This window comes from Scardinius erythrophthalmus (genome assembly GCF_964197995.2).
Source record: "Scardinius erythrophthalmus genome assembly, chromosome: 15".
Taxonomy (NCBI): domain Eukaryota; kingdom Metazoa; phylum Chordata; class Actinopteri; order Cypriniformes; family Leuciscidae; genus Scardinius; species Scardinius erythrophthalmus.
Genome location: NC_138235.1, coordinates 31,020,359 through 31,038,073, shown reverse-complemented (window position 1 = coordinate 31,038,073; position 17,715 = coordinate 31,020,359). Strand labels below are relative to the sequence as shown.

General features: G+C 35.8%; 2 protein-coding genes across 6 annotated transcripts in view; one reads left to right on the top strand and one right to left on the bottom strand.

The window, feature by feature from the left end:
* Positions 1-11,318, bottom strand: part of rapgef3 (Rap guanine nucleotide exchange factor (GEF) 3) — a 41,699-nt gene extending 30,381 nt beyond the window's left edge. For 3 of the 5 annotated variants that reach the window (XR_014031717.1, XM_081386871.1, XM_081386873.1), the window contains exons 1-2: positions 11,140-11,318; positions 3,922-3,992 (exon numbers count right to left, since the gene is read on the bottom strand). Coding sequence is in view for 4 of the 5 variants with exons in the window: in XM_081386871.1 (XP_081242997.1) it covers positions 3,922-3,992; positions 11,140-11,170 (102 nt within the window). In the remaining variant the exon portion in view is untranslated. Of the gene's footprint in view, positions 1-2,047; positions 2,363-3,921; positions 3,993-11,139 lie in introns of those variants that run through there. The other 2 variants (XM_081386874.1, XM_081386872.1) reach the window with 2 other exon arrangements.
* Positions 11,319-13,091: 1,773 nt separating this feature from the next.
* Positions 13,092-17,234, top strand: slc48a1a (solute carrier family 48 member 1a). The gene is made up of 3 exons (XM_081386869.1): positions 13,092-13,340; positions 14,061-14,228; positions 14,352-17,234. The coding sequence occupies exons 1-3, from the start codon at positions 13,211-13,213 to the stop codon at positions 14,486-14,488; spliced, it is 435 nt and encodes a 144-aa protein (XP_081242995.1). The 5' UTR covers positions 13,092-13,210; the 3' UTR covers positions 14,489-17,234.
* Positions 17,235-17,715: the final 481 nt, after the last annotated feature.

The window sequence follows — 17,715 nt, the reverse complement described above, 5'->3', positions numbered from 1 at the left end:
GCAATAGACAGTAAAAATGGTTGGATGATCCTCAGGTGGTCAGGTTCACTGCATCCTCATGCTTGATTTACCTTTTATAAGGTTAGCCAGCGTGGAGATCTCTCCACCCTGTGGCTCTGTTGACTGAGTAAACTGTGTAGAGTGAAACTACAGCCGGTACGATCACATGCTCCGGTACGAGAGGGAAATTACACAAAGATATTGACTCTAAGTCTAATGAAGGTGCTGGGAAGTGTCTGAGATCACCTGATCGTCAAATCCTATTGACAAGTGCCTTCATTTCCTAGATAGATAGATAGATAGATAGATAGATAGATAGATAGATAGATAGATAGATAGATAGATAGATAGATAGATAGATAGATACACTCTAAAAAAATGCAGGGTTGTTTTAACCCAAATGTGGGTTAAATATGGACAAACCAAAAATGTTAAAAATGTCATTTAAAAATGTAACCCAACGGCTGGGTTTGTCCATATTTGACCCAAATTTGGGTTAAAACAACCCTGTAACCTTTTTTGAGTGTATCATTGCTGTCAAACATGCATTTAATTTGCTTTACATTATTCAAAGTCTTATAACATAAATAAATTAAATACGACTTGCCATTTATCTTAGAAACTCTTATAAGAATCCTACTTATGTGGTCGACACAAATATATTATAGTATGATGGATGGTCTTATAGACAGATGTTTCAGGCTGAGGTTCGGTGGTTTTCAATTAAACTCTGGGACAAAATATACTACAAAAATTTCAGGTAGGACGATAAAACCCCATTCCAACCCTGATGGAGTGCAGACCGTGGCACATTGACATAACACATTCTCTTTAAATGAGCCTCTTTATCTCTTTCTTAGGGGGTCCTTGTGCAATGTGAGGTATTTCATCCTGAGTCACGACCCTTATTGCTGGAATGTATAGGACAGGGACATTTGGGTCTCGGCATAAAAGACCACTGCTCTACGACAACTATCAATCATCAGTGCAGAAACAGTTTCCTGATTGGAGCATCTGTTTAAAGTGCATTTGAATAATTATGAAAGTGTAAATGTAGTGTAAAGTAAGTGTAAAGTAAATAGTGTTTAATATGGAAATGGGAAATCACCCGTAAGGTTTACACAGTGCCCTATGTTTCCTGATCTCGTGTTTTGCGTATTTTCTTTTTGATATTGACATGAAAGCCAAATGATCAAAACCAGAAATGAATGTAATCTAAAAGAGATCAGTGTCTTTTTGAATTTAGATCCTTCATTTTGGGAAAACATGCTCATTCTATGAGATTTACTCTGTAGTTCACTAAAGTTCACTATTGTTCACTAAGGTCTATAGTGGTGTGGGTCTTCCTGTGCACATTCTTTTCCAAACCGTAAGGGAACAAACCTTAAGATGGACAATGAACAATACACTATAAATAACTCATCCTTGATTAACCCTTTAACAACATGTAAACACAAAAACATATACAACAAAAATTCAAAGCTCCGGCTGTTTGGGGTCATGTTCAATGTCTGGGGGACTCTAAGTGTCTATGGATTTACATCATTTGGCATTGAGTTTCAATGCCATCAACACTTCACACATCCTGACACAAACTAATGCACTTTATTAGTACACAGTTAATATAGTGCTATGAGAAAATTGCACCATAGCATTCAAAAATAGAAAATATTTTTTTCAGTTATTTCAAGAAAATGGTGCCCTTTGTGAATAAGTGTAAACGATGAAAAGCAGACACCTAATATTTTCTAATGTATTATGAACTTTTTTTCTTTTTTTAATAAGTAAACAAAAATGTTTTCATTATTCTTTCTCCATGGCGATAACTTTTGAAAGTTATCAAAATTGAAAGGTTTTTAAAGCAACATATTCTCACACTATAATTGATGAACATTTAAAAATGATTTGAAAGAATGTTTCAAATCGTTTCAAACAAGCACATATTTCGTTGAATAACCAGATAATAATAGCCTAGAAGTTTTCATAGCCTCTCTCTCTTGAATAACAATTCTGCATGTTTATTATTATTTATTATATGCCCACTTACCCAGCTGATTCCCCGGATTTGAGGTGTTTTTTCATTGGAACAGCGATCGGGAAAGATTCGGTAATTACAACTCCGAAAGAGATGCATGTTTCAGTCAAGTCCGATGTCTCACAAATTATTTTACTTAGAGATCATCTGTTGCAGCAACACATGGCGAAAACTACATCTCCAATAAGGATTTGACAGTCCCTGCTTAAAGACAACCCGACCTGCACGCTGCATTCCTACGTGCGTGTGAGCCCAGGCTGCGAATGCCATTAAAAAACCTGCTGTTCGCTGTCAGAGACGAGCCTGCGCGCTCCCGCTCCCGCTCCCGCCCCTGAGGGCGCGCGCCTCATACTTCACTAAACTAATCAGCGTCCGCTTTGATTTCCGCAGGTGTTTGTTTACATCAAAATGTATCTAACGAACTTTACTATCGTATATATAGCCTTTTGTTTTCGCTTGGTGTTTATTCTTTGGTTGAAATAATCATGGAAAAAGTTCCTAATGATATTCACTTCGTGGGAAATGTGGGTACACTTCTAAATGCTAATTTTGTCATTGTTTTGGAGCACACTAGCTTATAGCCTAGATAACAGTGAGGTTAACATATGCATACTAAGAGCCCCAAAACTTCTTTAACTAAAACCATTAAAAACATTTTGTTACATGAAATAAATGTAGGCTTAATGTTAACTTTGAAATATATAATGAAATATAAACTTATTTCATTTCAGCTAGTTTCCATGGCAACATTTCGATTTCATGTAGTTTATAATTAAAAATTCTATATATAGGGATACAAACACAAACTAATAAAATGTCAAAAACACAACAAATTACTACAACTTTAACTAAAATTAAAATAAAATAAAACTCAAATCAAAATACTAATAAAAAAATGTACCGGTAACAATCTAAATGATGCTAAAATAACAATGTATTGAATATGGTTGTACCATAGTCGTTACAGTGACTAAATCAGTTAAAATATGATATTTAAAACATGGAAACTGTACTCTTGCATATAATGCTTGACAGATCAGTAAATTATGTACATTAAAATATGAATGTGAAATATACACTCAGAAAAAAGGGTACAAAAGCTGTCACTTGGGCAGCACCCTTACAATAAGGTACAAAGGCTGTGACAGCTTTCATATTTTTCATATTGTACAGACTGTACATTAAAATATACAATATGCATATCTAAACATTTGAATGTGCATGAATGAATAATCTCTTAAGCATAATAAAATGTCTGGACATTATAGCAATAAACATTTTAAGAGACAGAAAAGAAGGTTATGAAGTGGAACAAAACACAGCTTCCCATTTAAGTAGTGTCACAGATTGAAGGATTATTCCGTCTGCATCCAGATATGTAGAACTTAGCATGACAGACCTCTGCATCAAGCAGTAAAAGAAACTCTAGAGCAGGAAAAAGAATGCGTTTGACTCAATAACACACTCCGTCTCTCCTTCAGCTCTCTTATCTGTGTGTTCCAGCTGCATGATAAACCTTGAGGGGTTGAGGATCAGGGGGCGTGTCCATAACCCACCTTACTTACTAATGCAGGTGCCAAGGTTGGAGTGAAACAGTTATTTAAAAGTTAAATGTTGCACTAGATTGGATTAAAATCCTTTTGAACTATGAATAGAACACAATTTCCCAGCTTTGCTTAAAATTTCCCCCTTTTCAAAATGAGTTTTGAATGTTTACAATGTAGCAAAATGGGGTTGCTGTGTTGATTTAGAGTTGGTGCATGAGATAACCATGAATTATCCCAATGCAAAGTAAAAAAGCAATCCATAGTTGAGTTTATGTTTTATAAAGATACTCTGACCCCACATAAGACACATATACTAAGTTAGCAATCTTTATTCTGTACCTGTTCCAGGGACGAGCGCAGAGACGACCGGAAGATTGTGTCTGCCGAACACATGACTTCTGCTGGAGCCTCTGAGGAGACACAAGTAAAGAAAGAAAGGAAGTCAGTGCTGTTTGATTCAATCTGCTCTCCTTTTACTGTTACATCATGTTGTATCTCAGGCTTATGATTTGTGAGATCTCATGACTCCCACAAAACCCAGTGGATGGATATTGTGAACTCTGATGGAAAGTATTTGCTACTGTTTATTGTAAGTTGTTCCCAAATATAGAAACTCTAGCTCTGTTCCAAAATCTAGTGCACTGTCTACTGCATCATAACTGAAAAGAAACATCATACAGTAACTGCATGTGCAGCAACACCCTGACACATGCATCCCAAATAATAACATTCCTTATGTAAAATGCATTACAAAAATAACTATATATAAAGTATTTGGAGCAATTTCAAAATATTCTGGACACAAATGAGGATTGAAACAGCACTTATACTAAACCAGGTGTCTAAGACTAAAGATTTGTTTTTTAAAGGGGTGGTTGATTATGATTTCACTTTTTTAACTTTAGTTAGTGTGTAATGTTTCTGTTTGAGCATAAACAACATCTGCAAAGTTCCAACGCTCAAAGTTCAAAGCAAAGGGAGATATTTTCTTTTAAAGAAATCGTTTTTTAAGGACTACAACAAACGGCTGGTACAACATTCCACTCGGGTTAGTGACATCACTAACTCTAAAATTTATATAAACCCCGCCCCCGGGAATGTGATTTATAGATTATCAAGACAGAATATGCTAATCAATGACTAGAAGATAACGACACATAAGCTACATAAATTCCCTAACTAACCATTCAGAAATGGTGTTGTCACTTCTTCTCGCATCTCTCCATCTTTCTGACTCCGGTTTGAACATAAAAAGGATAAACGTTTTGAAATTTTCAAAAAAGGACACAAGCTCTTGAAGCTCCGCCCTCTGTGCGGGGAGCAGCAGCTCATTTGCATTTAAAGGGACAGACACAAAAACAGTGCGTTTTTGCTCACCCTCAAAAAGTGACAATTTTAACATGCTATATAAAAATATCTGTGGGGTATTTTGAGCTATATACACTCTGGGGACATCCGAGACTTATTTTACATCTTGTGAAAAGCGCATTATACCACCCCTTTAATACAAAATGCATTACTTTTTTGAGGAATGAGTGTCATTCACTTCAATAGGCATCATCCCAACGTGGGCAATACTGTACGTCCTCCCTATACCCACAGGTCACGTTGGGGGCGATCTTAAAACCTGTCCCAATCTGAGAATGCCCATGTGGCTGGAGGTCAGGGAACATTACATAATATTTGTTTAGACCCCGGCTATTGTTTCAGGAGTATATTCCCTTCCTGGAGAAGTGAAATATAACAACACAGAGTCACTAGACTGTTTTGGGGAGTTTTTCAGTTCCACTTCTCAATCCAAAATAGTGGAATACCAGTATGTTGTTGCTATTTTTCATATGCATGTTAATTGGGCATTACAATGATATGTGAAGCTTTGGAGAAACACACACAGCAACAGAAAAGTTGTGTATTAGGTCTCACAGTTTTTGCGCTAAATCAGTTCGGAACATTGGTTTAACACTAACCGCTTTAATTATGTGATAATGTGGTATGCTAAACTCCTGGCTGTGAGTGATGAATGATTATGTGTGATATGTTGTAACTGAGTGGTTGTAAAGATTCCTTGAATTAGCACAGTTTTTGGAAGCTTGTCCCTGCTCTGTCTCTGTTCATCTGCCTTCTTCCAAGAGGGCCTCAAAATATTTCTCAACTGTTGCCCTGAGTAATATTATCTCTGTCTGGCAGCACTGCACAAACAGACCCACAAAACCAACATATTTCTCCAAAACTGCTGGAGCTAAAGCAGTCAGTGTTTCAACATGAGCTTGACAAAGTTGCGTGAGATGTAAGTATATGGCACATTCCATGAATGGTACATTTTGATGTTCTGTGACTAAAAAGAATTGGAGGCTCAAATCCTATTACATTAACCTGCCATTAAAAAATGTTGTGTTTTAAACATTAAATATCTGTACTGTTTTAAAATATGTTTTGCATGGACACGTCAAGAGTTATCATGCCAAACATGATTTTGACACAATTTGTTTAACTTATGTTAAATGTCATGAAACATGTTTAATGACTGACTGATTAACAAGAATTTAGGTAGCACTTTATTTTACAGTCCTGTTCCCCATGTGCATGTACTTATTACAATAACTGGGTAATAACTAGCTACTAATCCTGAACTTACCCCTAAACCTAACCCATCTAGTTACCTTATATTAACCAGTACTTTATAGATAAGTACACTGTAAGTGTGTGCAAGTATTGAAAAAAAAAAAGTGCAACCAAAATGTAATATTTTGTTAAAATTGTCCCATATTTTGTTTCCTACCTTGATTTTTATATAAGTAAATTGTTTAAGAATATAATATTGATTTTGCATTTGAATATAAGTAACCTCATTTTGACCTTTATTTACAGCATGACCAGAAGGCAAGTAAATTCCATTCCATTCAAATTCACTTCATTCCATTTAATATTTTTTTGACAAATATTTTCTAAGTCATTTGTCAATCAACAAGTCATTTGTCAACCTCAACCATTCAATCATGCTACATATGCTATTAAAAAATATATACATTTCTTTAATTTACAGGATATATAGATAAACCCCAAACTAAATCCATCCAGATTTGAAACATTTAGTAAAATATTAAATATTTATTTATTTTTAAATCAGGGTTTTAAATGTCCTGAATTTTGGCAACATGATTGTAAAAATGTCAAACCTCATATAAGTTAAATAAGCATGAAAACATGCAGCCGCTTATATAATATTAGTTTGACCTCGTCAGGTTGGTGATCAGGATTCAATCAGGTTTAAGTACCTCCTTTTACTGACTATTTAATGACTTTTGTACTATTATTTTGAGTGTCAAGCCATATTTTGTACCGTTTGTGGAAAGTGCTATACACAAGTACTCATTTGTGCACTCAAGTAAAAAACTCATCGCTATGTGAACTGGTGTTAACACACTGATCATGAGTTCTAGGCATCCACTTCAACAGAACAGTATCAGATTTGTCTTACCGAATCTGTTTTTCTTCTTAGCAGACAAGATCTGTTTAAAGAACGAAAACATGCTGGCATGTATATCCTCCATGTACTTCTCACTTCACAGCAACTATATAAACCCCAAGGCTGCAGTAAATGAAAGTAAGACGATCCACAATCGCTCCTTTTAACTGTGCCTGACTATTTCTCTGCATATTTCAAAGTGTATTTCTGCGTGTTTGTGTGTGTGTGTGTGTGTGTCAGTGGTTGCCTATGACAGGACTCAGAAATCCAGTTCTCCTGCATGTGACCCTCACATGGCATTTGAACGTGGTAGTTTGTATCTGATATAGAGTTAAAGAGAGATAAAGAGTTTTAACTCAGATCAGATAGAAAGAGACACTTTGTCTGCCATTGTTTAAGAGGGTCAAAATGTGTTTGTGTGCAGTGGAGATGTAAAGATGTGGATGCCTTTTCTAAACATGTAGTTGCTGCGTTGAGAACGAAATATATTTTATATCTAGATCAACTCGCACATAGTACTTGAAGACAATAGGCTATTGACACCCAACTAGTTCACTTAGACAGGACAGCTGAAACAGAAGAAACATTTTTTCGTCAAACCGCTGTTTGAGCTGACCGTGATGTTAAATATTTTATTTACATTTTTGCTGTTTTTATGTATCGTGTCTTATTTTTTTGTAATGTCTTGGCCAGGACTCTTGCAAAAGACATTTTAAATATATCGATAGTTTTTATTTTCCTGGTAAAACACTCTTATGGTTCAGAAAGGCGATGCCATAAAAGAACCATTATTTTCACAGCAACGCCATATAGAAGAACCGATTCCCTAACCTTTCAGTGAACAATAATATTTGAATAATCCAAAGAACCTTTTTTTCCACTATAAATGTTCCATGGAAGTTAAAGGTTCTTTATGGAACCATATAGATCCTATAGAGTGAATAAAGGTTAAATATATCTATTTTTATTTATAATTTTATTTGACTAAATACATTTACTTTTTTTTTATTATTTAGTAAAATCAAATTACATTTATTTCCATAGGCCTATGTATTTTATCTTAAAGGAACACTCCACCGTTTTTGAAATAGGGCTTATTCACCTTCTTTCCTACATTTAGATAGGTGGGCAAATGCATTTTTGTCTCAGTGCATGCATTGTTTTAGTTTGACAGGGTCGGCACTAGCTTAGCTTAGCATAATGAATGGAATCCTTTGTTGCCAGCTAGCATGTCCTGAGTAAAAGTGATATAAAAAATTTAAAAAACCCACCTAATTACTTCTTGTGGCCTGCGTATTCACAACAAGTACAAATAGTGATGCAGATTAACACTAGGCGATTTCCTAGGCAGATATTGACTTGGGACGATATTAGGGGGAAGCACAGGTGAAGCACTGCTACTTGGGCGCAGAGATATCACGCCCAAGTAGCAGTGCTTCGCCTGTGCTTCCCCCTAATATAGTCCTTAATATATAAGTCAATATCTGCCTAGGAAATTGCCTAGTGTTAATCTGCATCACTATTTGTACTTGTTGTGAATACGCAGGCCACAAGAAGTAATTAGGTGGGTTTTTTAAATTTTTTATATCACTTTTACTCAGGGCATGCTAGCTGGCAACAAAGGATTCCATTCATTATGCTAAGCTAAGCTAGCGCCGACCCTGTCAAACTAAAACAATGCATGCATTGAGACAAAAATGCATTTGCCCACCTAACTAAATGTAGGAAAGAAGGTGAATAAGCCCTATTTCAAAAAACGGTGGAGTGTTCCTTTAAATATACATTGTATATTTATTTTATTATAAAATTTCAATAATCTATTCAATTATTACATTAATATTAATAATTTGTAATCTATATTTATTATTATTACAAATATATTTAAATACATATTGTTTTAAAATTATATTTTAATGTGTGATTGAAAATTTGAAAATAACATTAATCCAGATAATCAATTTGAGGTTTTATTATTGTTGGCAGCATAAAAGGTTTTAAAAATTAGGGGGGTTAGGGGTTCGTTCAAATCAATAACCAAAAGAATGAGCAATAGTGATGCCTGCTTGCTTGAACAAGAACTTAGTGTGCCCTCTAGTGTGTGTTTATAGCTAGTACATTTTACACACTTGATAAATAGGAGCCAATTTTGTGAAGATGTTTTACAGAATGACTTAAGAATCTTAGTATTCTATATTTCCATGAAACACCCCACCCAGAATGCACACACACAGCTAGTTTTAACTGGCAGACCAGTACTAGCCTACAAATATAGAACCTTTCCCATCACAGAGAGTAAGAAAGCACACAGTTCCTATGGGAAAGGGTGTAGGTCTTCCTGCAACAAATCACAGCCTTTTGTAATCAGTCATCAGCTCCCTGTAGACACAATTTTAAAAAATGAAACAAAAATCACACACAATAATGTCCTGCACACTGGAATCTGGAGCTTCACACATCATGTGCATGAAGATTGTTTCGGTTTCTTGCCCATCCATCTGTAGTTCCAGAACACTGTGTGATTTTACATGCTCATAAATCCTGTCATTCCAAATCAGCCTTTCCTTCCCATACCAGCTCAGCGCCCATGGAGGAAGGAAATATTGTTTATATTGGAACTCCAGTGATATATGAAGCGATGAAAGCATTGGGAGGGAGATGGAGAAAAGACAGAGATGTTTTAAAAGCACACCTTCTCCCCCGGCCACATCGTGTTGCTTCCTGTGAGCTATTTGGGGGCTTCTGCAAGTTCACAGCTCGCTCTCTCTCTCTCTCTCTCTCTCTCTCTCTCTCTCTCTCTCTCTCTCTCTCTCTCTCTCTCTCTCTCTCTCTCTCTCTCTCTCTCTCTCTCTCTCTCTCTCTCTCTCTCTCTCTCTCTCGCTCTCTCTCTCTCTCTCTTTCTCTCTCTCGCTCTCTCTCTCTCTCTCTCTCTCTCGCTCTCTCGTGCCCACCTGTCACCTACAAGCCGCTCAACTTTCCCAGCATCACAATGAATCACTGACCCACAGAATTTCCAACAGTTGTCTGACTGACTGAAGATTTTTAAATACACATACACGGGCAACATTTTAACCAATGTGAGACACAATTTTAGCCACATGTTGTAAACAGCTACTTTTGGACTGCGGTCTGTTTCATGTTTCAGGATAAATGTATAAAACTGCCTATTTTCTTCTATCAACACTGTAAAATATTTTGTAGTCAGGTACCCGTGTGTCATGCGTACACCTTTAAATGAACTTTATTCTAAATGTGTTTGAAATTAGTCAAAAACACTGGTAACACTTTAAGGTTTCATTTGTTAACGCATTAACTAACATTAACTAGCGGTTACTCTCTATTTTAGGGACTCTTTTAGTTAATATTAATTAACTGTACTCACTATAGAGTTACGGTTAGGGTTTTTTTAGGGTTAGTTACCTGTAATCATGCCTAATTTACTGTTATTACTATAGTAAGTACATAAGTAACGTGTAACTGTCCCCTTAAAATAAAGTGTTACCAAACTGAGCAATACATTTGTTTCAGTATTTATTCATCTTTGTTAACATTAATAAAAATACATTTGTTAATTGTTTGCTCATGTTACTTTACGGTGCATTAGCTAATGTTAAAAAAAACTTTTGATTTTAAAAATGTATTAATAAATGTTGAAATTAACATTAAAGATTAAGTACAGTTCATTATTAGTTCATGTTAACTAATGTAGTTAACTAATGAAACCTTATAACACTAATCAAAAAATATGATGATCTAATTATTATCTAACTAAAGTCATTTTTCAGGATCAATAAGGTATTAATATCTCCTATCTAATATCTTAAAAGGGGTCTTTCAAAGCAATTAACAACCATTTTAGGTGTCCTAAAGAACATTTCAGTAAGTTTGACAATTTCTGTCTTAGTGTGAAGAACATTTTAATAATCTAAAGAGCCCTTTTCCACTATAAAGAACCTTTTGTGGAATGAAAAGGGATGTTAAAGCTTCTTCATGAAACCATCAATGCCAATAAAGAACCTTTATCTAAGAGTGCAAGGTTACACAAAGTAAATGTGGTTGCATCTTTCAGTGATATATTTCACAAACACACTTACCTGGTATATCTGATGTTGGCAGTGTGTTCATTTCTCCAAATAGTTTTCTTTAACGCCAGTCTGGACAATCTTGTCTTTCTTGTCTTTCAGGCGAGCGCCAAATACTAATTTGTCTTGCGCTGTATCTGTCTCTGTGACTTTTTCTTTCTCTTGATCTTGATATCTTTGTGTGTCTCTGTGAAGCAGACAGAGGAAACCACGAGTTTTGATTCGCTGAAGCCACGCGGGTTACCGGCTTCCTGCTGCACTCTCATTGGTGACATAAAATTTGGCCTGGTGTTTATTTCACAAAGGTTGACTTAAGAAGGTGTGTCTAGAAGCTCGGTGACACTTGTTGTCTTCCATTTCCTCGAATTAGAAGTAAAGGCCATAATATTTCAATTATGAATGGTGACTGGAGGAAATGAGGTCAAAGTACATCTGTGACCCCTTGATTTAGTTCACTTCTGGACTTTCATTCTGTTTACAGTACATCAGCATCTTCAATAAAATGTTGTGCTCATGTTAACACTTGAGATTTTGAGAATCTGAATGGATCTGACTCTGTTCTGTTTCTGTTCTGTTTATACTGTTGGGTTGCACTTTATTTGAACGTATTTGGTAAAATAAGGAACCGTAACAAGTTTGGGTTTAGGGGTAAGTTCAGGGTTAGTACCTAGTTATTACCCAGTTATCATAATTGTAAGTATGTACATGGGGAATAGGACTCATGCTACTGTGTTATATGTCATATTGTCTGTGCTGCTAATGAATTAATAATCTCAGTTTTTATATGATCACTTTTTGTTTAATTAATCATTTTTAATTGACTGTGTATTTTAAATATAGTACCTAAAGGCATGTCATTTTGTGTACGCATATGATTGACGGGCAATAGAGAGAAGGTCGGAGGGAAAATTCGTCAATGATGTCAGCAGTGATAAATTCTGGGTATAGCATTTCTTCTGTTCTACAATGGAATAATGATGATCACTTCCAGCTGGTTTTATAACCTACTTTTGCAATTGAGTTTGTGGCACGATTACTGTCGAGCTCTGAGAATGAGTTTCAGATGAAAACCACGGCAAAGATCAAACTGATTAAAACCACCATCTTCCGTGCACAAACAACAAGAGAATTGTGTGACATTGTCTAATGCAGTGATTTTCAATCTTTAAAGACCCATTGTTCAACACAATTTTCAAATATTTTTTTTTTCTAATAAGAAACTGGGAAACAATAGTTATTGAGGGGAAATGAAATAAAGAAATATTATGTCTCCATTTTATGCTACTGTTTTTTGATTAATTTATTCATTAAATTAATTGAATTAATCATTTGAATAATTTAAGTCATCCTTCGGCCCCCTAGTGGTTCCCTGCCCACCGGTTGAGAAACACTATTGGCTCTAACGCAGCATTTATTGGTAAATTAATACATTTTTCTACACACATTTCCTCAGTTTTAGATTATCACCTTTTGTTTGTTAATTCTGCATTAGGCCTAGAAAGAAAATAAAGTTATAGGCTGGCTGTCTTATGCAAAAATAGGTGCATACCACATTTCATAAATATTTTATTATTTTGCAATACTATTTATTTGGCTATTTATTTGGTTATACAGTAATTATCTAAAATAAACAATACTTAATGAGCATGCATAGCCTGTAAATGTATTTTTTTCACGAGTAAATACTATATTCTCAGTAATGAACAAACATACACTTAATGCGTAATTGGAGCACATTGTGAGTTGCCAATGTTGACTAATGAAATGACAGTAATTATGAGTAAGGAGAACTATTTATATACAATTCTAAATGTATTACATAAAGTTATGACTCCGTGATATGATATAGCAAATATTTTGTTGGTTTAAATGCATATTTAAATCTAATAAAACGTTTTGTTGAACTACACATCCGGGACTGCGAGGTTGTTGATGGTTGCTTTGGTGATAGGCGGAGCTCTTCCGGGTCTTAAAGTCGTGTTTACGAATAAGCAGCTGTGAGTTGCATAATCCCTCATCGATGGTGTAATCGTTCTGTCCAGCCTCTTCCTACAGCTTTCCTGCGGTACTTTATACATCTTTAATGGGTCCAAACAGAATTTACATTAGTGTAGGTTATGCCACATTCGGCATGTTGGTGGGGTTTTCGGCGTTTATCGTGTGGAATGTGGTTTATAAACAACCGTGGACGGCGGCGATGGGCGGATTATCAGGTCTGTAAATAAACTCAAGGCCACAGCCTTCACACATCCACTGTCAAATATAAAGATTTCACATCGTGTTTCTTTTACTGTCCTGATTTTTAAATCTGGTGTGTGATCTTGCGGTTGACACGATCTCCTGTCACATTGTGTAAAATAAGTCTGCTGTGGAAGGTTTGCCTTTCCAATATAGATACAACTGGTGATTATATTAACGCATTTATTTCTTTTAAAAAATCAGCCTGCTATATTCTTAGATTGAGTTTGGAAATAATAACCCATAAATATGCAGATATTTGACCATTTGTACGCAGACGAATAAAGAAACACAAAGTAGGCTAACGTTACATGCAGTGCGCTGCAAAAGTCATTGAATAAACAGAAAATATTAAAAAGAACAAGTTAATATTAAAGTAATCAACAATATTTAATAATGTGTATTTGAGTATTTAACACCAACGAATCAAATAAGCAGTGTTTGTGCACTTGATTTAGTTTTCACTTTTTGAATTTTATTTAAATTTTCACTCAAATTGTTATGCTGATATGAATATTATTTATAATTCATTTATTTTGTATAAAAATGGAAATAGCAAAAAAAATGGTATGTCTTTTGGGTCCCAACAATTATAATTGCTGAATGTTTTATAACTGGATAAACCTTTGATAGATAGCTAGGTAGATACTTTATTAATCTCATGATGTGCGTATGTTATGTGTTTAAATCCACAGGCGTTCTTGCACTCTGGGCATTGGTCACTCACATTATGTACATTCAGGACTACTGGCGCACATGGCTGAAGGGACTCAAGTTCTTCATGTTTGTTAGTTCTGTCTTCTCCCTCCTGGCTGTTGCTGCTTTTGCCACCTTCATAACTCTAGGTGTTTTAGAAAAGCAGTGTAAGTACCTTCACGTGGACAGCTTTGTCGAATGAAACATTCCCCCACACAAAATCTGTAATAATGGAATAGTGTAATTTGCAAGTGTTGTCTGTAATCCGTTCTGTATGTTTTTGTCTTCAGCATTAACTGACCCCAAGAGCTTCTATCTGTCGGCCGTGTGGAGCTTCATGACTCTTAAATGGGCCTTCCTGCTGGGCATGTACTCCTTCCGTTACCGCCAGGAGTTTGCTGACATCAGCATCCTCAGTGACTTTTGATTGGCTGCTTCAGCTGCAAAGGATTTGTAGTTGCAATCGGTGGCTTCACCTGCCAATGTGGAGATGAAGGATGGATTGATGGTTCTCCTTTTTTTAATACCGTCTTAACGGCCTCCTTGCTTTCACAGAAAAGACTCAAATCTCAGCCCCTCCTTCCCCTCAGATCCGGGCCCTGGAGTAAGAAGTTGGTGAATGTCTGTGATCTGCTTCTTTCCTGTCTTTTTGAGTTAACTGGGGGTTTTATATTGACATTGGGTCAAAGTGTTTCGAAGGCAGTGGATACACTAGGATGTGTTCACAGGTAGTTGTTACTTTACTCAGGGCAACTTCTTTATAAATGTCAGATGTGAAGTGATGGCTCCCCTTCACTGTCAGAAAAAAATTGCAAAAGTTGTACATTTAGGGGTGCAAAAACTTGTCACTGGGTCAGTACCCTTAAAGAGACACCTTTGTACCTTATTTACCCCTTAACAAGGATGCAGATTATTGGCAAAGTGTCTTGAAGGCTAGTCATTTCACACGGTGGCCATCTTTGAAGATTACTCATGTGTCCATCTATATACATACATAGATTCCTCATTAGCGGCTGTTTCTGTGGGCCGCTATATGTAAGCCGTCCGCCATATTGGAATGGTCAAAGTCGATCCGTGAACACTCCAGAGAAAGTTGACTGTGGGTCAGCAATCGTAGTTATATGCATATATGAATATCTATATCTGCAAAGGACAGCAGATGATTTTGCTAAACAGACGCAAATATCAGCTAACATGACATTAAAAAGTTACCATATTTGCCAAGTTACCATAAAAACCTGTAATATTGAGATAATCCATATAAAAACACAAACCAACACATTCTCACCTGTGAAAGGTTATCCCATTTCTTCTGGAATTTTAATCTAAGCAGTTTTTACAAAAACTCATTAGCTGTGTCTGAAAAACAGTAGGCCTATGTCAAAAGAGTAGTATGTAGTATACATAGTAGGACGCTTTAATATCCCGTGAGGCCACAGGAGAGAATTTATGAATGGCAGTGAAGCAACCCAACTGACCCTGGTAGGTCACGTGACAGTAACAACATGGCGGATGTAGTACATCCAAATTTCATTAATAAAACCTATATTCATACTATATAGAGCATCCTTTTTTTAAAGGGGTGGTTGATTATGATTTCACTTTTCTAACTCTAGTTAGTGTGTAATGTTGATGTTTGAGCATAAACAACAAGTTCCAAGGCTCAAAGTTCAAAGCAAAGGAAGATATTTGACTTGAAAGAAATCGTTTTTAAGGACTACAACAAACGGCTGGTAAGGACTACACGACATTCCTCCCGGGTTAGTGACATCACTAACCCTAAAATTTACATAAACCCCACCCCTGGGAACACGATTTATAGATTATCAAGACAGAATATGCTAATCAATGACTAGAAGATAGTTAACTCCACGTCAGCTGCATAAATTCTTCAACTAACCATTTAGAAATGTCAAGTTGCATTCTACATGTTGTCACTTCTTCTTGAGTCTTTCCATCTTTGTCTCTCCAAATTTTCAGTGTGTGTCTTTGTGAGGTAAGAGGACACAAGCTGTTGAAGCTCCGCCCTCTGTGACAGGAGCAGCAGCTCATTTGCATTTAAAGGAACAGACACAAAAACGGTGCGTTTTTGCTCACCCTCAAAAAGTGACAGTTTTAACATGCTATATAAAAATATCTGTGGGGTATTTTGAGCTAAAACACCAACCCTTTAATAATCACAAAGTAAATTTAACTGTAGTACCTACTCGGACAGTACGCGATTTCGGACGCAGCGTTTGATTGCTTACTGTGAGTGACAACAGCATCTGAAATGTTGACTGTTCCAATATGGCGGACATCAATGTGTCTTTGGATGGGTCGAATGTGGCGTATAAGTATACATATCTATGGTGATTTTGCTATGCGTTTCCTATGTCTATGCGTTTTACCCAAATATTTTTCAAATCTCTGCGACGAGAAAAAATCCCCCGCCTCATCACGCTGCAGGCTTTCTTAAATTTGCAGTGCTCCCATTGAAAAGAATTAAAAAAATACACTGGCCATAGGAAACAACACAAATAATATGCAGTCTTTAAGTACTACTGTGAACCCATTTGGGGCAGATATAATATATTAAAAAAGTTGCTTTGAGAGGACTGCTGTTGTGACAAGTTGTTGTAACTGTAAAGGTACAGTTTTATTTGCAGAGCTGTAGGCCATCTAGGAGCTTCAGTCAGCGATGGTGAAATTGACTTTAATGTTGGTTTTAATGTTACTATAGATTCCAGACATAGTGTTCTTTATTGTTTGCCATTTGTCATTGCTTTTTAAATGTTGTTTATACTTAGTTTTATTTATGATTGGAAGTTGAGAATTATTTGTGACTGTGTTCGGAACAGCATACTACCGTACTATTATTTCTACAGTATGTACACTACCATTTAAAATTTTGGGGGTGGTAATATGTCTTAAAAAAATTATGAAAGAAGTCTCTTATGCTGAACAAGGCAGTTAAAGAGTAAAACATATTTTAAAATGTAATTTAATCCTGTGATGCAAAGCTGAATTTTCAGAAATCATTGTTATATGCTGATTTTGTTGCCTTTTTTAGGATTCTTTGATGAATAGAAAGTTCAAAAGAACAGCATATATTTTTTTTTTAAATAGAATTTTTTTAAATCAATTTAAAAAACTTTAAGGTCAGTTTTGATCGTTTTAATGCATCCTTGCTGAAGAAAAAAATATATATGTTTTTTAAAGTTCTATAAAAAATCGAAAAGTATTTATTAAATTCTTACCGACCCCATACTTTTGAACAGTACTGTAAACTATGCTGTCTGAACAACCTACAACATTTGCTAAAAAGTGCAGTATACAACTGCACACGCTGCACAGAATTTCAGACATTTTTAACATCTTGACTCATTATTTAATCAGAATACTAAAAGGCAAGGCATGCAAAAATGAAAATTATGCATTTATTACTCGCTCATGTAAGACAATGTAGCATTTCAAGTTGATTATTGCATCATGCCTTCTGTTTCGTATACTATCTTTATATGCATAGTATTGTAAATATTTGGCGGTATGACTAGTATTCCGTTCCCGAACGTTGTGCACGATGCATTATTATTATGCAGTTCCTCTCTTTGCCACTAGTGGGGGTGATGGGGACTAATAACTGGTGCTTAGGCATCTGCATCTATATTGTTT

Coding starts and splice junctions, on each gene's coding strand:
- slc48a1a (XM_081386869.1), top strand. CDS start 13,211: ATGGGTCCAAACAGAATTTACATTAGTGTAGGTTATGCCACATTCGGC. Junction 13,341..14,060: donor GGCGATGGGCGGATTATCAG/GTCTGTAAATAA, acceptor TTAAATCCACAG/GCGTTCTTGCACTCTGGGCA. Junction 14,229..14,351: donor AGGTGTTTTAGAAAAGCAGT/GTAAGTACCTTC, acceptor TTTTGTCTTCAG/CATTAACTGACCCCAAGAGC.